The sequence below is a fragment of the Salmo salar genome, chromosome ssa17, assembly GCF_905237065.1.
Source record: "Salmo salar chromosome ssa17, Ssal_v3.1, whole genome shotgun sequence".
NCBI classification, from domain to species: domain Eukaryota; kingdom Metazoa; phylum Chordata; class Actinopteri; order Salmoniformes; family Salmonidae; genus Salmo; species Salmo salar.
This window is the reverse complement of record NC_059458.1, coordinates 83,630,648-83,651,091: the sequence shown is the minus strand read 5'-3', so window position 1 is coordinate 83,651,091 and position 20,444 is coordinate 83,630,648. Positions and strand designations below refer to the sequence as shown.

Below are 20,444 nucleotides of genomic sequence, written 5' to 3'. Positions count from 1 at the left end.
CCCCCCTACCCTATAGCTCATTCCCTCTTCCCCCCTACCATATAGCTCATTCCCTCTTCTCCCTACCCTATAGCTCATTCCCTCTTCCCCCTACCCTATAGCTCATTCCCTCTACCCCTACCCTATAGCTCATTCCCCCCTACCCTATTACTCATTCCCTCCCCCCTACCCTATAGCTCATTCCCTCTTCCCCCTACCCTATAGCTCATTCCCTCTTCCCCCTACCCTATAGCTCATTCCTTCTACCCTAAGCCCCTACCCCTTTCCCACTTCTCCCTCGCCCTTTCCTCCTTTCCTAACCCCTAACCCCTATTCCCTACACCCTAGCTAGCTCCTGGCCCCTAGCCCTGTGAAATCCCCCCCCTTCCTTCCTCAGCCCTTGGCAAAACACACACTCAGGCCCTGAGGGTGGCAGGGAATGGGTACCACATCACACACACACACCACACACGCACACCACACACACACACCACACACACACACACACACACACACACACACCACACACGCACACCACACACACACACACACCACACACAGGGCATCAATAGCACCTTTTACTTGCTACACTAACTCAAACACGGCTACTGAGGTTTATAACGTTTGATCAAGGATGGAGGTTTCCAGAAACGGCCCAATAGGGAATACAGTGTTTAAACTTCTTTGATTAGAATACATTTCCTGTAGCATGTGGCTGTTTGTAGACACTGGCTGAGGGACATCACAGCGATGTGGAACATCCTTTCTGTAGTCAACCAGTGTTGATGTTAGCTTGGCAGGACTCAATGAAGCGTCAATAAAGTCAATGAAGATATTTATGTCACCTCTCACTTGACTCTTAGCCTGGTCCCAGATCTCTTTGTGTTGTCTTGTTTACTCCTATGGTCATTGTCATGTCAAATTACACCAGTCTATCTTCAGTCTATTTCTCCTTTTTAAGAAGATCACTATATTCCAATCAATGAATTCCATACATCCCACTTTGTATATCCTGGCTTTAAAACTCCGCCTTGTGTTTCCTGACTGAATCCATCCTAAATGTGTTGTGTAATATCTCTGTGAATCCTAACAGTGTGTTGTAATGTGTGTCATTGACAGACAGGAGGCGCTGTTAGCAGCCATCAGTGAGAAGGATGCCAACATCGCCCTGCTGGAGCTGTCCTCGTCCAAGAAGAAGAAGACACAGGACGAGGTGGCCATGCTGAAGAGAGAGAAGGACAGCCTGGTACAACAGCTCAAACAACAGGTACGAAACATTCAACACTCCCTCGTCACGTGACCTGGGTGGCCCCTGTCACATGACTGGGGTCTAGACACTCATCGTGGCTTCGAAGGCTTAAGGTTAGCTGCCATTACAGTCTGCTTTCTCTGGAATCTATATGCTGGGTGACAGAATAGGAAGTGACAGTAATATGGGGAGTGGGAGGATTGTAAACCTAATTTCATCATCCATGATTTGTTTGTAGGCGTAACTTAAAGAGGTTACATATGGAGGGAGATAGAGGTGGGAGAAGACTAGAGGAAAGGCAGAAAGAACAGAGGGAGATAGAGATAGGAGGGGAACTGTAGCAGAGGAAAGGAGAAGAGAGGGGAAAATAGTAGAGATGTGAAGGGAGAGGACAGGAAAGGAGAGGAGAGAGGGATAGAGGAGAGGAGAGAGGGGGAAGCGAGGAGAGGAGAGAGGGATAGAGGAGGGGAGAGAGGGATAGGGAAGAGGAGAGGAGAGGAGAGAGGGATAAAGGAGAGAGGGATAGAGGAGAGAGGGGGGAAGCGAGGAGAGGAGAGAGGGATAGAGGAGAGGAGAGAGGGGGAAGCGAGGAGAGGAGAGAGGGATAGAGGAGAGGAGAGAGGGGGAAGCGAGGAGAGGAGAGAGGGATAGAGGAGAGGAGAGAGGGGGAAGCGAGGAGAGGAGAGGAGGGATAGAGGAGAGGAGGGAGGGATAGAGGAGAGAGGGGGGAAGCGAGGAGAGGAGAGAGGGATAGAGGAGAGAGGGGGAAGCGAGGAGAGGAGAGGAGGGATAGAGGAGAGGAGGGAGGGATAGAGGAGAGGAGAGAGGGGGGAAGCGAGGAGAGGAGAGAGGGATAGAGGAGAAGAGAGAGGGGGAAGCGAGGAGAGGAGAGAGGGATAGAGGAGAGGAGAGAGGGGGGAAGCGAGGAGAGGAGAGAGGGATAGAGGAGAGGAGAGAGGGATAGAGGAGAGGAGAGAGGGATAGAGGAGAGGAGAGAGGGGGAAGCGAGGAGAGGAGAGGAGGGATAGAGGAGAGGAGAGAGGGATAGAGGAGAGGAGAGAGGGATAGAGGAGGAGAGAGAGGGATGGAGGAGGGGAGAGAGGAGAGGAGAGAGGGATAGAGGAGAGGAGAGAGGGATAGAGGAGAGGAGAGAGGGGGAAACGAGGAGAGGAGAGGAGGGATAGAGGAGAGGAGATAGGGGGGAAGATAGGAGAGGAGAGAGGGATAGAGGAGAGAGAGGATAGAGGAGAGGCGAGAGGGATAGGGAAGAGGAGAGGAGAGAGGGAGAGAGGGATAGCGGAGAGGAGAGGAGAGAGGGATAGAGGAGAGGGGGAGCGGAGGAGAGGACAGAGTCTAACAGGGTACAGATGTGAGACCACAAGCCCTGCCAGTGAGGGTAATTTTAGGATTATTCAGCTCCTCCCCCAGGTGCCCACAAACCCATCTCTAAACACAAACACACACACACACACACACACACACACACACACACACACACACACACACACACACACACACACACACACACACACACACACACACTAACACACCATACCCATATCCACAGCCTCACAGCACAAACAGTCACACACACACACATCTCCCTATTCCAAATACAAACTCAACACACAGATGTACACAGTTCACGCCCACACCAACACAAACAGTCTAAACAGGCATCATGGACCCCCCTCCCACACAGCTCTGCTCGGTGCACAGGGCCTCATTCACAACTGGTTAGACATAAAACATGTGGAAACAGTACAGGTTAGTAGTGGACAGGAATGTCAAGGCTGTCTGTGTCCCAGTTCATACAGAGGACTGGGATGTACAGGAACATGGAGACCTTGCTCCTTCCCTACTCACCCTCCCTCCAACCCTCCCTCTCTTTTTCCCCTCCCTACCTCCCTCCCTCTCATCTCTCTCCCTCCCTGCCCCCTTCCTCCCTCCCTCTCTTTCTCCCCTCTCTCTCTTCTCTCTCCCTCCCTGCCCCCTTCCTCCCTCCTGCCCCCTTCCTCCCTCCCTCCCTCTCTCTCCCTCCCTCTCTTCTCTCTCCCTCTCTCTCCCTCCCTCTCTCCCTCTCCCTCCCTCTCTTTCTCCCCTCCCTCTCTGCTCTCTCCCTCCCTCCCTGCCCCCTCCCTCCCTCCCTCTCTTTCTCCCCTCCCTCCCTCTCTTCTCTCTCACTCCCTGCCCCCTCCCTCCCCCCCTCCCTCACTGCCCCCACCCTCCCTCCCTCCTCTGTGTGGCAGGTTACTATCAGCTGACAACATTCCACAGGAAATGATTGTCAGAGTAGGAGATTGTAGCTTAGAGCCCCATCCAGACTTCAGCCCTGTGTGTGTGTGTGTGTGTGTGTGTGTGTGTGTGTGTGTGTGTGTGTGTGTGTGTGTGTGTGTGTGTGTGTGTGTGTGTGTGTGTGTGTGTGTGTGTGTGTGTGTGTGTGTGTCCTCGCCCTATACTATCTGTGTGACAACCTGCTCTAACCTGATTGACTGAAGGGAGGTGGGTGGGGTGGCGGTGGGCGTGCCTAAAGGTCAGAGGTCATTAGTGTGGCCTTGGAGGCCTTTTAACCAGCTAACACCTGACATGTCTCCCCTCCTACCCTCCCTTCCTCCCCCAGACTGCTCCATGTGTCCCCCTCCTACCCTCCCTTCCTCCCCCTGACTGCTCCATGTGTCCCCCTCCTACCCTCCCTTCCTCCCCCTGACTGCTCCATGTGTCCCCCTCCTACCCTCCCTTCCTCCCCCTGACTGCTCCATGTGTCCCCCTCCAACCCTCCCTTCCTCCCCTGACTGCTCCATGTGTCCCCCTCCTACCCTCCCTTCCTCCCCCTGACTGCTCCATGTGTCCCCCTCCTACCCTCCCTTCCTCCCCCTGACTGCTCCATGTGTCCCCCTCCTACCCTCCCTTCCTCCCCCTGACTGCTCCATGTCTCCCCCTCCTACCCTCCCTTCCTCCCCTGACTGCTCCATGTCTCCTCCTACCCTCCCTTCCTCCCCCTGACTGCTCCATGTCTCCCCTCCCCCTTCCTCCCCTGACTGCTCCATGTCTCCCCCTCCTCCCCTCCCTTCCTCCCCTGACTGCTCCATGTCTCCCCCTCCTACCCTCCCTTCCTCCCCCTGACTGCTCCATGTCTCCCCCTCATACCCTCCCTTCCTCCCCCTGACTGCTCCATGTCTCCCCACCTACCCTCCCTTCCTCCCCCTGACTGCTCCATGTCTCCCCCTCCTCCCCTCCCTTCCTCCCCCTGACTGCTCCATGTCTCCCCCTCCTACCCTCCCTTCCTCCCCCTGGCTGCTCCATGTCTCCCCCTACTACCCTCCCATCCTCCCCCTGACTGCTCCATGTCTTCCCCTTCTACCCTCCCTCCCTCCCTCCCCTGACTGCTCCATGTCTCCCCCTCCTCCCCTCCCTTCCTCCCCCTGACTGCTCCATGTCTCCCCCTCCTACCCTCCCTTCCTCCCCCTGACTGCTCCATGTCTCCCCCTCCTACCATCCCTTCCTCCCCCTGACTGCTCCATGTCTCCCCCTCCTACCCTCCCTTCCTCCCCTGACTGCTCCATGTCTCCCCCTTCTACCCTCCCTCCCTCCTCCTGACTGCTCCATGTCTCCCCCTCCTACCCTCCCTTCCTCCCCCTGACTGCTCCATGTCTCCCCCTTCTACCCTCCCTCCCTCCCCCTGACTGCTCCATGTCTCCCCCTCCTACCCTCCCTTCCTCCCCCTGACTGCTCCATGTCTCCCCCTCCTCCCCTCCCTTCCTCCCCTGACTGCTCCATGTCTCCCCCTCCTACCCTCCCTTCCTCCCCCTGACTGCTCCATGTCTCCCCCTTCTACCCTCCCTCCCTCCCCTGACTGCTCCATGTCTCCCCCTTCTACCCTCCCTTCCTCCCCCTGGCTGCTCCATGTCTCCCCCTCCTACCCTCCCTTCCTCCCCCTGACTGCTCTATACATGTCCTCAGGGTCAATGTGAAGCTACCAGACAGAGAGGTCAGAGATCAGATAGGCTGTGTTGTTAGAGGCTGTGTTGTTAGAGGTTGTGTTGTTAGAGGCTGTGTTAGACGTTGTGTTGTTAGAAGTTGTGTTGTTAGAGGCTGTGTTGTTAGAGGTTGTGTTAGAGGTTGTGTTGTTAGAGGCTGTGCTGTTAGAGGTTGTGTTGTTAGAGGTTGTGTTGTTAGAGGCTGTGTTAGACGTTGTGTTGTTAGAAGTTGTGTTGTTAGAGGCTGTGTTGTTAGAGGTTGTGTTAGAGGTTGTGTTGTTAGAGGTTGTGTTGTTAGAGGTTGTGTTGTTAGAGGCTGTGTTGTTAGAGGCTGTGTTGTTAGAGGCTGTGTTGTTAGAGATTGTGTTGTTAGAGGTTGTGTTGTTAGAGGTTGTGTTGTTAGAGGTTGTGTTGTTAGAGGCTGTGTTGTTAGAGGCTGTGTTACAGGTTGTGTTGTTACAGGTTGTGTTGTTAGAGTTTGTGTTGTTAGAGGTTGTGTTAGAGGTTGTGTTGTTAGAGGCTGTGTTGTTAGAGGCTGTGTTAGAGGCTGTGTTGTTAGAGGCTGTGTTAGAGGTTGTGTTGTTAGAGTTTGTGTTGTTAGAGGTTGTGATGTTAGAGGCTGTGTTGTTAGAGGCTGTGTTGTTAGAGGTTGTGTTAGAGGTTGTGTTGTTAGAGGCTGTGTTGTTAGAGGCTGTGTTAGAGGCTGTGTTGTTAGAGGCTGTGTTAGAGGTTGTGTTGTTAGAGGTTGTGTTGTTAGAGGTTGTGTTGTTAGAGGCTGTGTTGTTAGAGGTTGTGTTGTTAGAGGCTGTGTTGTTAGAGGTTGTGATGTTAGAGGCTGTGTTGTTAGAGGCTGTGTTGTTAGAGGTTGTGTTGTTAGAGGTTGTGTTGTTAGAGGCTGTGTTGTTAGAGGTGGTGTTAGAAGTTGTGTTGTTAGAGGTTGTGTTGTTAGAGGCTGTGTTAGAGTTTGTGTTGTTAGAGGTTGTGTTAGAGGTTGTGTTGTCAGAGGTGGTGTTAGAAGTTGTGTTGTTAGAGGTTGTGTTGTTAGAGGCTGTGTTAGAGTTTGTGTTGTTAGAGGTTGTGTTAGAGGTTGTGTTGTCAGAGGTTGTGTTGTTAGAGGTTGTGTTGTCAGAGGTTGTGTTGTTAGAGGCTGTGATGTTAGAGGCTGTGATGTTAGAGGCTGTGATGTTAGAGGTTGTGTTAGAGGCTGTGATGTTAGAGGCTGTGATGTTAGAGGTTGTGTTAGAGGCTGTGATGTTAGAGGCTGTGTTAAAGGCTGTGATGTTAGAGGCTGTGATGTTAGAGGTTGTGTTGTTAGAGGTTGTGTTAGAGGCTGTGATGTTAGAGGCTGTGATGTTAGAGGTTTGTGTTAGAGGTTGTGTTGTTAGAGCCTGTGTTGTTAGAGGTTGTGTTAGAGGTTGTGTTGTTAGAGGCTGTGATGTTAGAGGCTGTGTTGTTAGAGGTTGTGATGTTAGAGGCTGTGTTGTTAGAGGCTGTGTTGTTAGAGGCTGTGTTGTTAGAGGTTGTGTTAGAGGTTGTGTTGTTAGAGGCTGTGATGTTAGAGGTTGTGTTGTTAGAGGCTGTGTTAGAGGTTGTGTTAGAGGCTGTGTTAGAGATTGTGTTAGAGGCTGTGTTGTTAGAGGTTGTGTTGTTAGAGGTTGTGTTAGAGACTGTGATGTGAATGAACTGCCTGTTGATTAAATGGAGAAGAGGTATGCAGGCAGGAGATCACATGACTCACAGCACAATTAACCCAGGAATGCTGATCCTCCCCTTTACCACACACACACACACACACACACACACACACACACACACACACACACACACACACACACACACACACACACACACAGTCACACACAACCAGACACACACACACACCTAGAAACACACACACCTGGACACACACACACTTAGACACACACACACTTACACACACACACAGGACTCTACACACACACACACACACACACACACACACACACACACACACACACACACCCCTAAACAGGAGAAGAGACATGTTTCTCAGTGTAAAGTATGTTCTCAGATGGCTGGATGATTCCCTGCTGGTGAGGTGCTCAGACTGGAACTGACTAGAGACACTGTTACTGTCTCCACTATGTAGTACCACTGTTACTGTCTCCACTATGTAGTAACACTGTTACTGTCTCCACTATGTAGTAACACTGTTACTGTCTCCACTATGTAGTTACACTGTTACTGTCTCCACTATGTAGTAACACTGTTACTGTCTCCACTATGTAGTACCACTGTTACTGTCTCCACTATGTAGTACCACTGTTACTGTCTCCACTATGTAGTTACACTGTTACTGTCTCCACTATGTAGTAACACTGTTACTGTCTCCACTATGTAGTACCACTGTTACTGTCTCCACTATGTAGTTACACTGTTACTGTCTCCACTATGTAGTTACACTGTTACTGTCTCCACTATGTAGTACCACTGTTACTGTCTCCACTATGTAGTTACACTGTTACTGTCTCCACTATGTAGTTACACTGTTACTGTCTCCACTATGTAGTACCACTGTTACTGTCTCCACTATGTAGTACCACTGTTACTGTCTCCACTATGTAGTACCACTGTTACTGTCTCCACTATGTAGTTACACTGTTACTGTCTCCACTATGTAGTACCACTGTTACTGTCTCCACTATGTAGTACCACTGTTACTGTCTCCACTATGTAGTACCACTGTTACTGTCTCCACTATGTAGTACCACTGTTACTGTCTCCACTATGTAGTTACACTGTTACTGTCTCCACTATGTAGTACCACTGTTACTGTCTCCACTACATAGTACCACTCTTACTGTCTCCACTATGTAGTACCACTGTTACTGTCTCCACTATGTAGTAACACTGTTACTGTCTCCACTATGTAGTTACATTGTTACTGTCTCCACTATGTAGTACCACTGTTACTGTCTCCACTATGTAGTTATACTGTTACTGTCTCCACTATGTAGTACCACTGTTACTGTCTCCACTATGTAGTACCACTGTTACTGTCTCCACTATGTAGTAACACTGTTACTGTCTCCACTATGTAGTAAGACTGTTACTGTCTCCACTATGTAGTAACACTGTTACTGTCTCCACTATGTAGTTACACTGTTACTGTCTCCACTATGTAGTACCACTGTTACTGTCTCCACTATGTAGTAACACTGTTACTGTCTCCACTATGTAGTTACACTGTTACTGTCTCCACTATGTAGTACCACTGTTACTGTCTCCACTATGTAGTTACACTGTTACTGTCTCCACTATGTAGTAACACTGTTACTGTCTCCACTATGTAGTTACACTGTTACTGTCTCCACTATGTAGTACCACTGTTACTGTCTCCACTATGAAGTTACACTGTTACTGTCTCCACTATGTAGTAACACTGTTACTGTCTCCACTACGTAGTTATACTGTTACTACAAACTGTTTCCAGTTATACTACATGCTGTACTGATATACTACAACCTGTACCCAGTTATACTACACACTACTGATATACTACAACCTGTACCCAGTTATACTACACACTACTGATATACTACAAACTGTACCCAGTTATACTACACACTACTGATATACTACAAACTGTACCCAGTTATACTACACACTGTACTGATATACTACAAACTGTACCCAGTTATACTACATACTGTACTGATATACTACAAACTGTACCCAGTTATACTACATCCTGTACTGATACACAGTCACTATACTAAGAGCAGCTGTGTCTATGTGTGACCACTGGGTTTAAACGTGGGTCGTATTCCTTCCTCAGGACTGTAAAACTGAACTAAAGCTCCGGCAGACACTAATGTTTTGATCCATGATGGAGTTTTTACCTGAGTTACAAGGTATCACTGACTAGTTTGTATGGTATTACTACGGTAACAGAGGTTGATGTAGGACTGAGACTGCTTTGGCAACTCTATGTCATTTTCCCATCTACAGCAGTCACCGTACCTCACCTTACCATACTATACCACTGACCCTTACCTAGAGAGATATACAGTACTAATCTATACCACTGACCCTTACCTAGAGAGATATACAGTAATAATCTATACTTCACCCTTACCTAGAGAGATATACAGTACTAATCTATACCACTGACCCTTACCTAGAGAGATATACAGTACTAATCTATACTTCACCCTTACCTATAGAGATATACAGTACTAATCTATACCACTGACCCTTACCTAGAGAGATATACAGTACTAATCTATACTTCGCCCTTACCTATAGAGATATACAGTACTAATCTATACTTCCCCCCTTAACTATAGAGATATACAGTAGTAATCTATACCTCACCCGTAACTATAGAGATATACAGTAGTAATCTATACCTCACCCTAACCTGTAGAGATATACAGTAATAATCTATACTTGTGATCTAGTTAATCGAACCAGAGTATTACTGACTGGTTCCAGTGTTGTTACCGTGGTAACAGAGTGATGGGAAACTCTGCTCTACTCTACCTTGAGTTATTAGAACCAGAGTATTACTGACTGGTTCCAGTGTTGTTACCGTGGTAACAGAGTGATGGGAAACTCTGCTCTACTCTACCTTGAGTTATTAGAACCAGAGTATTACTGACTGGTTCCAGTGTTGTTACCGTGGTAACAGAGTGATGGGAAACTCTGCTCTACTCTACCTTGAGTTATTAGAACCAGAGTATTACTGACTGGTTCCAGTGTTGTTACCGTGGTAACAGAGTGATGGGAAACTCTGCTCTACTCTACCTTGAGTTATTAGAACCAGAGTATTACTGACTGGTTCCAGTGTTGTTACCGTGGTAACAGAGTGATGGGAAACTCTGCTCTACTCTACCTTGAGTTATTAGAACCAGAGTATTACTGACTGGTTCCAGTGTTGTTACCGTGGTAACAGAGTGATGGGAAACTCTGCTCTACTCTACCTTGAGTTATTAGAACCAGAGTATTACTGACTGGTTCCAGTGTTGTTACCGTGGTAACAGAGAGTGATGTAGGAGTGAGACTTCTCTTCACCTCTACTCTTCCTGCATGCTACAAATTCAACAGTAAATAGGCATTTCTCCGTCTTAGCTGTGGTTTATCGTTTGTTTAAATATGGTCTTTCAACAAATCAGCATCCAGGAACAGACCCACCCTGTATAACACATCTTACTGTACATCACTCCACCTAACCTTACCCAGACCCCATCACACACACACATACACATACACACACACACACACACACATACACACACACACACACACACACACACACACACACACACCTAACCTTACCCAGACCCCATCACACACACACACACACACACACACACACACACACACACACACACACACACACACACACACACACACACACACACACACACACACACACACACACACACACACACACACACACACACACACACACACACACACACACACACACACACACACACACACACACACACACACACACACACACACACACACACACACACACACACACACACCTAACCTTACCCAGACCCCATCACACACACACACACACACACACACACACCTAACCTTACCCAGACCCCATCACACACACACACACACACACACACACACACACACACACACACACACACACACACCTAACCTAACCTAGACTCAACTCTGTGGAATGATGACCTGTTGGCTCCCAGCTCAGCCAGATACTCCTTACTGAAAACACTGTCCAAAAAACACATGATGTACTGTCTGATATATATCATGTCTGGACCTGTTGAGACAGGAGGAGGGGAGATGGAAAGAGAGAGAGAGACAGAGAGAGAGAGATGGAGAGGGAGAGAGATGGAGAGATGGAGAGGGAGAGGGAGAGAGGGTAGCAGTATTAAGCCAGTCCATTATATTCCTGTATGATACAGTCCATTAATCATATCTCAACACTGTCCCTCCTCCTCCTTCCACATATTTGACATCTTTATGACACCTCAGTACCAAAGGAGTGTTTCTGACAACACAGAGGCTTTGCTGTCTACTCGTGTGTGTGTGTGTGTGTGTGTGTGTGTGTGTGTGTGTGTGTGGTGTGTGTGTGTGTGTGTGTGTGTGTGTGTGTGTGTGTGTGTGTGTGTGTGGGATGGTTTGTGTGGTTTTACCCCACTTCTTCTCCTACCTCTGTAGTACATCAGGGTGTGTGTGTGTGTTAACTGTACGTCAGGGTGTGTTAACTGTACGTCAGGGTGTGTTAACTGTACATCAGGGTGTGTTAACTGTACGTCAGGGTGTGTTAACTGTACGTCAGGGTGTGTTAACTGTACATCAGGGTGTGTTAACTGTACGTCAGGGTGTGTTAACTGTACGTCAGGGTGTGTTAACTGTACGTCAGGGTGTGTTAACTGTACATCAGGGTGTGTTAACTGTACGTCAGGGTGTGTTAACTGTACATCAGGGTGTGTTAACTGTACGTCAGGGTGTGTTAACTGTACATCAGGGTGTGTTAACTGTACATCAGGGTGTGTGTTAACTGTACGTCAGGGTGTGTTAACTGTACGTCAGGGTGTGTTAACTGTACGTCAGGGTGTGTTAACTGTACATCAGGGTGTGTTAACTGTACATCAGGGTGTGTTAACTGTACATCAGGGTGTGTGTTAACTGTACGTCAGGGTGTGTTAACTGTACATCAGGGTGTGTGTTAACTGTACATCAGGGTGTGTGTTAACTGTACGTCAGGGTGTCTTAACTGTACGTCAGGGTGTGTTAACTGTACGTCAGGGTGTGTGTTAACTGTACGTCAGGGTGTGTTTTAACTGTACGTCAGGGTGTGTTAACTGTACATCAGGGTGTGTGTTAACTGTACAGGGGCTGAGGAGAGCTGAGCGGCCAGGCAGAGCTCTCCTTCCTGGGGCAGACGTTGATCAAATGTCGGGGTATTTTTAGGTTCTCTTCTGGGGCTCCATCCACACATGTCACACACACACACACACACACACAGACAGACAGACAGACAGACAGACAGACAGACAGACAGACAGACAGACAGACAGACAGACAGACAGACAGACAGACAGACAGACAGACAGACAGACAGACAGACAGACAGACAGACAGACAGACAGACAGACAGACAGACAGACAGACTGAGAGAGAGAGAGATAGATAGATAGAGAGAGAGAGCTCCTACTGTGTGCCACGGTCTGAAGAGGTCTGCTTGGTGTCCCACAGCCAACCCTGTTCTCTAACTGACGTCTGACTCAGTCTGTTGGTCGGTCTCCAGTATGTAATGTCCCATCATACACACACACAGCATCTCATCCCAAACAGCAGGCCACTGACCCTGCCGCGGCCACATCCCTCCATACCGCCCTGTTTCCTAGTCTAGTCTGTTAGGACAGATTCAAAAGAGAGTCTGGCTGCGCTGTGCGAGCTGTGGTAACCTCAGACTGGGCAGTACGGTTCCCACCAGGGAGGTGCTGTGGTAACCTCAGACTGGGCAGTACGGTTCCCACCAGGGAGGTGCTGTGGTAACCTCAGACTGGGCAGTACGGTTCCCACCAGGGAGGTGCTGTGGTAACCTCAGACTGGGCAGTACGGTTCCCACCAGGGAGGTGCTGTGGTAACCTCAGACTGGGCAGTACGGTTCCCACCAGGGAGGTGCTGTGGTAACCTCAGACTGGGCAGTACGGTTCCCACCAGGGAGGTGCTGTGGTAACCTCAGACTGGGCAGTACGGTTCCCACCAGGGAGGTGCTGTGGTAACCTCAGACTGGGCAGTACGGTTCCCACCAGGGAGGTGCTGTTCTGTGTACCAACCAGCACTGTTCTTCTGTGTTTCTGACAGGATGCTGAGTTAGTCTGTGTTTCTGACATGATGCTGAGTCAGTCTGTGTTTCTGACATGATGCTGAGTCAGTCTGTGTTTCTGACAGGATGCTGAGTCAGTCTGTGTTTCTGACATGATGCTGAGTCAGTCTGTCTTTCTGACATGATGCTGAGTTAGTCTGTGTTTCTGACATGATGCTGAGTCAGTCTGTGTTTCTGACAGGATGCTGAGTCAGTCTGTGTTTCTGACAGGATGCTGAGTCAGTCTGTGTTTCTGACAGGATGCTGAGTTAGTCTGTGTTTCTGACATGATGCTGAGTCAGTCTGTGTTTCTGACATGATGCTGAGTTAGTCTGTGTTTCTGACATGATGCTGAGTCAGTCTGTGTTTCTGACATGATGCTGAGTTAGTCTGTGTTTCTGACATGATGCTGAGTCAGTCTGTGTTTCTGACATGATGCTGAGTTAGTCTGTGTTTCTGACATGATGCTGAGTCAGTCTGTGTTTCTGACATGATGCTGAGTTAGTCTGTGTTTCTGACATGATGCTGAGTTAGTCTGTGTTTCTGACATGATGCTGAGTCAGTCTGTGTTTCTGACAGGATGCTGAGTTAGTCTGTGTTTCTGACATGATGCTGAGTCAGTCTGTGTTTCTGACATGATGCTGAGTCAGTCTGTGTTTCTGACATGATGCTGAGTTAGTCTGTGTTTCTGACATGATGCTGAGTTAGTCTGTGTTTCTGACATGATGCTGAGTTAGTCTGTGTTTCTGACATGATGCTGAGTTAGTCTGTGTTTCTGACATGATGCTGAGTTAGTCTGTGTTCCTGACATGATGCTGAGTTAGTCTGTGTTTCTGACATGATGCTGAGTTAGTCTGTGTTCCTGACATGATGCTGAGTTAGTCTGTGTTTCTGACATGATGCTGAGTCAGTCTGTGTTTCTGACATGATGCTGAGTTAGTCTGTGTTTCTGACAGGATGCTGAGTCAGTCTGTGTTTCTGACAGGATGCTGAGTTAGACTGTGTTTCTGACATGATGCTGAGTTAGTCTGTGTTTCTGACAGGATGCTGAGTTAGTCTGTGTTTCTGACAGGATGCTGAGTCAGTCTGTGGTAGCAGGAGGGAAGACACTGTGATTATTAGAGTAACAAGGTGGATGTCTTTATGGGGTTGACAGAACAATAATGACCTGTTAAACCACAGTAATCCATAAAGGTTAAAAATACCAGGATGTTGCAAGAGGGAGATGAAGAGAGAGATATAGAGATTGAGAGAAAGAGAGACCAGACAGAGGGATGGGGATTGAGGAGGTGAGAGAAAGAGAGGCCAGACAGAGAGATGGGGATTGAGGAGGTGAGAGAAAGAGAAACCAGACAGAGAGATGGGGATTGAGGAGGTGAGAGAAAGAGAAACCAGACAGAGAGATGGGGATTGAGGAGGTGAGAGAAAGAGAGACCAGACAGAGAGGTGGGGATTGAGGAGGTGAGAGAAAGAGAAACCAGACAGAGAGATGGGGATTGAGGAGGTGAGAGAAAGAGAGACCAGACAGAGAGATGGGGATTGAGGAGGTGAGAGAAAGAGAGGCCAGACAGAGAGATGGGGATTGAGGAGGTGAGAGAAAGAGAGACCAGACAGAGAGATAGGGATTGAGGAGGTGAGAGAAAGAGAGACCAGACAGAGAGGTGGGGATTGAGGAGGTGAGAGAAAGAGAGACCAGACAGAGAGGTGGGGATTGAGGAGGTGAGAGAAAGAGAGGCCAGACAGAGAGATGGGGATTGAGGAGGTGAGAGAAAGAGAAACCAGACAGAGAGATGGGGATTGAGGAGGTGAGAGAAAGAGAAACCAGACAGAGAGATGGGGATTGAGGAGGTGAGAGAAAGAGAAACCAGACAGAGAGATGGGGATTGAGGAGGTGAGAGAAAGAGAGACCAGACAGAGAGGTGGGGATTGAGGAGGTGAGAGAAAGAGAAACCAGACAGAGAGATGGGGATTGAGGAGGTGAGAGAAAGAGAAACCAGACAGAGAGATGGGGATTGAGGAGGTGAGAGAAAGAGAGACCAGACAGAGAGGTGGGGATTGAGGAGGTGAGAGAAAGAGAGACCAGACAGAGAGATGGAGACAGAGGGAGACATAAAGCTCGACAGTGTGGCTGAGCTCCTGTGTGCTAACCTGACCTAACCTAACCTAATCTGCGCTCTGCATTTCAAAGCATATCTTCATTGTAGTGCCCGGGGGCGTGGCTACAAGGCTACATCACACACACACACACACACACACACACACACACACACACACACACACACACACACACACACACACACACACACACACACACACACACACACACACACACACACACACACACACACACACACACACACACACACACACACACACACACACACACACACCGCGGCTCCAGGCGCCTGTGTGCTTGTCTGTGGCCAAACCTTAAATTAGAGACTCGCTTTGCCGCCGACTGGCTGGTCAGTAGCCGTGGACCCAGCTACGGTGGCTGAAGAGGGCCAAACAACACAGAGAAAACAGGCAACAACAAAGCCATCCACCAACCAAACAGTCAGCTGGTTTATAAAGGGATGTGTTCAACTCCAAACCTGCTGAGAGGCACCCACGGTGCCGCTTCTGAAGCTGGGGATGGAGAGTGTGTGTGTGTGTGTGTGTGTGTGTGTGTGTGTGTGTGTGTGTGTGTGTGTGTGTGTGTGTGTGTGTGTGTGTGTGTGAGAGAGAGTGTGAGAGTGTGTGACTGTGTCGTAGCAGGGTTTGTGTTAGACCTACTGGTGGAATGAGTTTCCATGTTGTTGGAACAGCTGACCTCAAACACACACACACATATACACACACACACACACACACACACACACACACACACATAGTAACGGCTGTCTGGAAGAGGGAACCAAGGTGCAGCAGAGGATGTGTTCATCATTAGAATTTTAATTCAAATAAACAAGAGAACACTACAAAATGAACAAAAACGACAGCAAACAGTCCTGTTAGGAAAATACTCAAAACAGAAACAATTACCCACAAAACCCAAAGGAAAAACATGCTCCTTATGTGTGACTCCCAATCAGCAGCAACGAGCTTCAGCTGTGCCTGATTGGGAGCCACACACATGGCCCAAAACAAAGAAATACCAAAACATAGAAAAAGGAACATAGAACGCTCACCCAATGTAACACCCTGGCCTAACCAAAATAAAGAACAAAAAACCCCTCTCTATGGCCAGGGCGTTACAGTACCCCCCCCAAAGGTGCGGACTCCGGCCGCAAAACCTGACTCTGAAGGGGAGGGTCCGGGTGGGCCTTCTTACGGCGGCGGCTCAGGTGCGGGACGTGGCCTCTGCTCCACCCTTGGCGTCGCCCTCTTAGGTGGCGCACCTGGCCGCGCCGAAGGTCTGGTGGGCGACGCTGACTGCGCCCGGCTGGCGGGCGGCGATGGCTGCGCCCGGCTGGCGGGCGACCCTGGTTGCGCCCGGCTGGCGGCCGGCGATGGTTGCGCCCGGCTGGCGGGCGGCGAAGGTTGCGCCCGGCTGGCGGGCGTCCCTGGCCACTCTGGCAGTTCAGGGCAGTCTGGCCACTCCGGCAGTTCAGGGCAGTCTGGCCACTCCGGCAGTTCAGGGCAGTCTGGCCACTCCGGCAGTTCAGGGCAGTTTGGCCACTCTGACGACTGTTGACTGGCGGGCAGCTCTGACGACTGTTGACTGGCGGGCAGCTCTGACGACTGTTGACTGGCGGGCAGCTCTGACGACTGTTGACTGGCGGGCAGCTCTGGCGACTGTTGACTGGCGGGCAGCTCTGGCAACTGTTGACTGGCGGGCAGCTCTGGCAACTGTTGACTGGCGGGCAGCTCTGGCAACTGTTGACTGGCGGGCAGCTCTGACGACTGTTGACTGGCGGGAAGCTCTGGCGACTGTTGACTGGCGGGCAGCTCTGGCAACTGTTGACTGGCGGGCAGCTCTGGCAACTGTTGACTGGCGGGCAGCTCTGACTGCTCTGGACAGGTGAGACCCACTGGAGGCCTAGTCCTGGGAGGTGGCACAGGACGGACCAGGATGGGGAGACCCACTGGAGGCCTGGTCCGAGGAGGTGGCACAGGATGGACAAGGATGGGGAGACCCACTGGAGGCCTGGTCCGAGGAGGAGGCACAGGATAAACCGGGCTGTGGGGGAGCACTGGAGTTCTGGTACGGACACTCTTTACCCACACTCCAGGCTGAATGCCCACTTTGGCCCGGCACGGGCGGAAAGCAGGCATTGGGCGAACTGGACCCTCCCAGCGCTCTGGAGACACAGTGCGCAACGCCGGCGCAGGATAACCTGGACCGAGGAGGCGCACTGGAGACCAGACGCGCTGAGCTGGCACCATCTGCCCTGGCTCGATGCCTGCACTCGCATGGCACTTGCGGGGGGCTGGTATGTAGCGCACCGGGCTTTGAACGCGCACTGGGGACACCGTGCACTCCACAGCATAACACGGTGTCTTACCAGTACCACGCTGCTTCCGGTAAGCACGGGGAGTTGGCTTAGGTCTACCACCTGACTCCGCCAATCTCCCCGTGTGCCCCCCCAAAAAATTGTGGGGCTGCCTCCCGTGTCCGTTGCGCTCCCTCTCCTCATACCAGCGCCTCTCAGCTCTCGCCGCCTCGATCTCCCACTGTGGGCGGCGATAATCCCCAGCTTGAGTCCATGGTCCTTTCCCGTCCAGGATTTCCTCCCAAGTCCATGACTCCAGATAGCTTTTCTCCTGGTGCCTCTCCTTGTGCTGCTCCTTCCTCTGCTGCTTGGTCCGTTGTTGGTGGGTAATTCTGTAACGGCTGTCTGGAAGAGGGAACCAAGGTGCAGCAGAGGATGTGTTCATCATTAGAATTTTAATTCAAATAAACAAGAGAACACTACAAAATGAACAAAAACGACAGCAAACAGTCCTGTTAGGAAAATACTCAAAACAGAAACAATTACCCACAAAACCCAAAGGAAAAACATGCTCCTTATGTGTGACTCCCAATCAGCAGCAACGAGCTTCAGCTGTGCCTGATTGGGAGCCACACACATGGCCCAAAACAAAGAAATACCAAAACATAGAAAAAGGAACATAGAACGCTCACCCAATGTAACACCCTGGCCTAACCAAAATAAAGAACAAAAACCCCTCTCTATGGCCAGGGCGTTACAGTACCCCCCAAAGGTGCGGACTCCGGCCGCAAAACCTGACTCTGAAGGGGAGGGTCCGGGTGGGCCTTCTTACGGCGGCGGCTCAGGTGCGGGACGTGGCCTCTGCTCCACCCTTGGCGTCGCCCTCTTAGGTGGCGCACCTGGCCGCGCCGAAGGTCTGGTGGGCAACCCTGACTGCGCCCGGCTGGCGGGCGGCGATGGCTGCGCCCGGCTGGCGGGCGACCCTGGTTGCGCCCGGCTGGCGGCCGGCGATGGTTGCGCCCGGCTGGCGGGCGGCGAAGGTTGCGCCCGGCTGGCGGGCGTCCCTGGCCACTCTGGCAGTTCAGGGCAGTCTGGCCACTCTGGCAGTTCAGGGCAGTCTGGCCACTCTGGCAGTTCAGGGCAGTCTGGCCACTCCGGCAGTTCAGGGCAGTCTGGCCACTCCGGCAGTTCAGGGCAGTTTGGCCACTCTGACGACTGTTGACTGGCGGGCAGCTCTGACGACTGTTGACTGGCGGGCAGCTCTGACGACTGTTGACTGGCGGGCAGCTCTGACGACTGTTGACTGGCGGGCAGCTCTGGCGACTGTTGACTGGCGGGAAGCTCTGGCGACTGTTGACTGGCGGGCAGCTCTGGCAACTGTTGACTGGCGGGCAGCTCTGGCAACTGTTGACTGGCGGGCAGCTCTGACTGCTCTGGACAGGTGAGACCCACTGGAGGCCTAGTCCTGGGAGGTGGCACAGGACGGACCAGGATGGGGAGACCCACTGGAGGCCTGGTCCGAGGAGGTGGCACAGGATGGACAAGGATGGGGAGACCCACTGGAGGCCTGGTCCGAGGAGGAGGCACAGGATAAACCGGGCTGTGGGGGAGCACTGGAGTTCTGGTACGGACACTCTTTACCCACACTCCAGGCTGAATGCCCACTTTGGCCCGGCACGGGCGGAAAGCAGGCATTGGGCGAACTGGACCCTCCCAGCGCTCTGGAGACACAGTGCGCAACGCCGGCGCAGGATAACCTGGACCGAGGAGGCGCACTGGAGACCAGACGCGCTGAGCTGGCACCATCTGCCCTGGCTCGATGCCTGCACTCGCATGGCACTTGCGGGGGGCTGGTATGTAGCGCACCGGGCTTTGAACGCGCACTGGGGACACCGTGCACTCCACAGCATAACACGGTGTCTTACCAGTACCACGCTGCTTCCGGTAAGCACGGGGAGTTGGCTTAGGTCTACCACCTGACTCCGCCAATCTCCCCGTGGCCCCCCCCCAAAAAATTGTGGGGCTGCCTCCCGTGTCCGTTGCGCTCCCTCTCCTCATACCAGCGCCTCTCAGCTCTCGCCACCTCGATCTCCCACTGTGGGCGGCGATAATCCCCAGCTTGAGTCCATGGTCCTTTCCCGTCCAGGATTTCCTCCCAAGTCCATGACTCCAGATAGCTTTTCTCCTGGTGCCTCTCCTTGTGCTGCTCCTTCCTCTGCTGCTTGGTCCGTTGTTGGTGGGTAATTCTGTAACGGCTGTCTGGAAGAGGGAACCAAGGTGCAGCAGAGGATGTGTTCATCATTAGAATTTTAATTCAAATAAACAAGAGAACACTACAAAATGAACAAAAACGACAGCAAACAGTCCTGTTAGGAAAATACTCAAAACAGAAACAATTACCCACAAAACCCAAAGGAAAAACATGCTCCTTATGTGTGACTCCCAATCAGCAGCAACGAGCTTCAGCTGTGCCTGATTGGGAGCCACACACATGGCCCAAAACAAAGAAATACCAAAACATAGAAAAAGGAACATAGAACGCCCACCCAATGTAACACCCTGGCCTAACCAAAATAAAGAACAAAAACCCCCTCTCTATGGCTAGGGCGTTACACACATACACAGATACAGATACATACACACACACATATACACACACACACACAGATACATGGACAAATAAATAATAGAGGTTTGGCAGATGATGAGCTGTTTCCTCGGTGATGATGAGTTGATGTGTACAGCACAGTATGATTATTGTGGGTTAGACTGGGATAACTGTAGAACAACTTCCTGATGTTGGGTTATTATGGGTTAGAGACTGGGATAACTGTAGAACAACTTCCTGATGTTGGGTTATTATGGGTTAGAGACTGGGATAACTGTAGAACAACTTCCTGATGTTGGGTTATTATGGGTTAGAGACTGGGATAACTGTAGAACAACTTCCTGATGTTGGGTTATTATGGGTTAGA

General features: G+C 50.8%; 1 protein-coding gene across 1 annotated transcript in view; it reads left to right on the top strand.

Annotated features, from left to right (window-relative positions):
- LOC106599296 (ELKS/Rab6-interacting/CAST family member 1) overlaps positions 1 to 20,444 on the top strand; it is a 678,087-nt gene that overhangs the window by 492,653 nt on the left and 164,990 nt on the right. Inside the window, 1 exon segment of the mRNA XM_045700260.1 lies at positions 1,099 to 1,246. Coding sequence (XP_045556216.1) covers positions 1,099 to 1,246 — 148 coding nt within the window.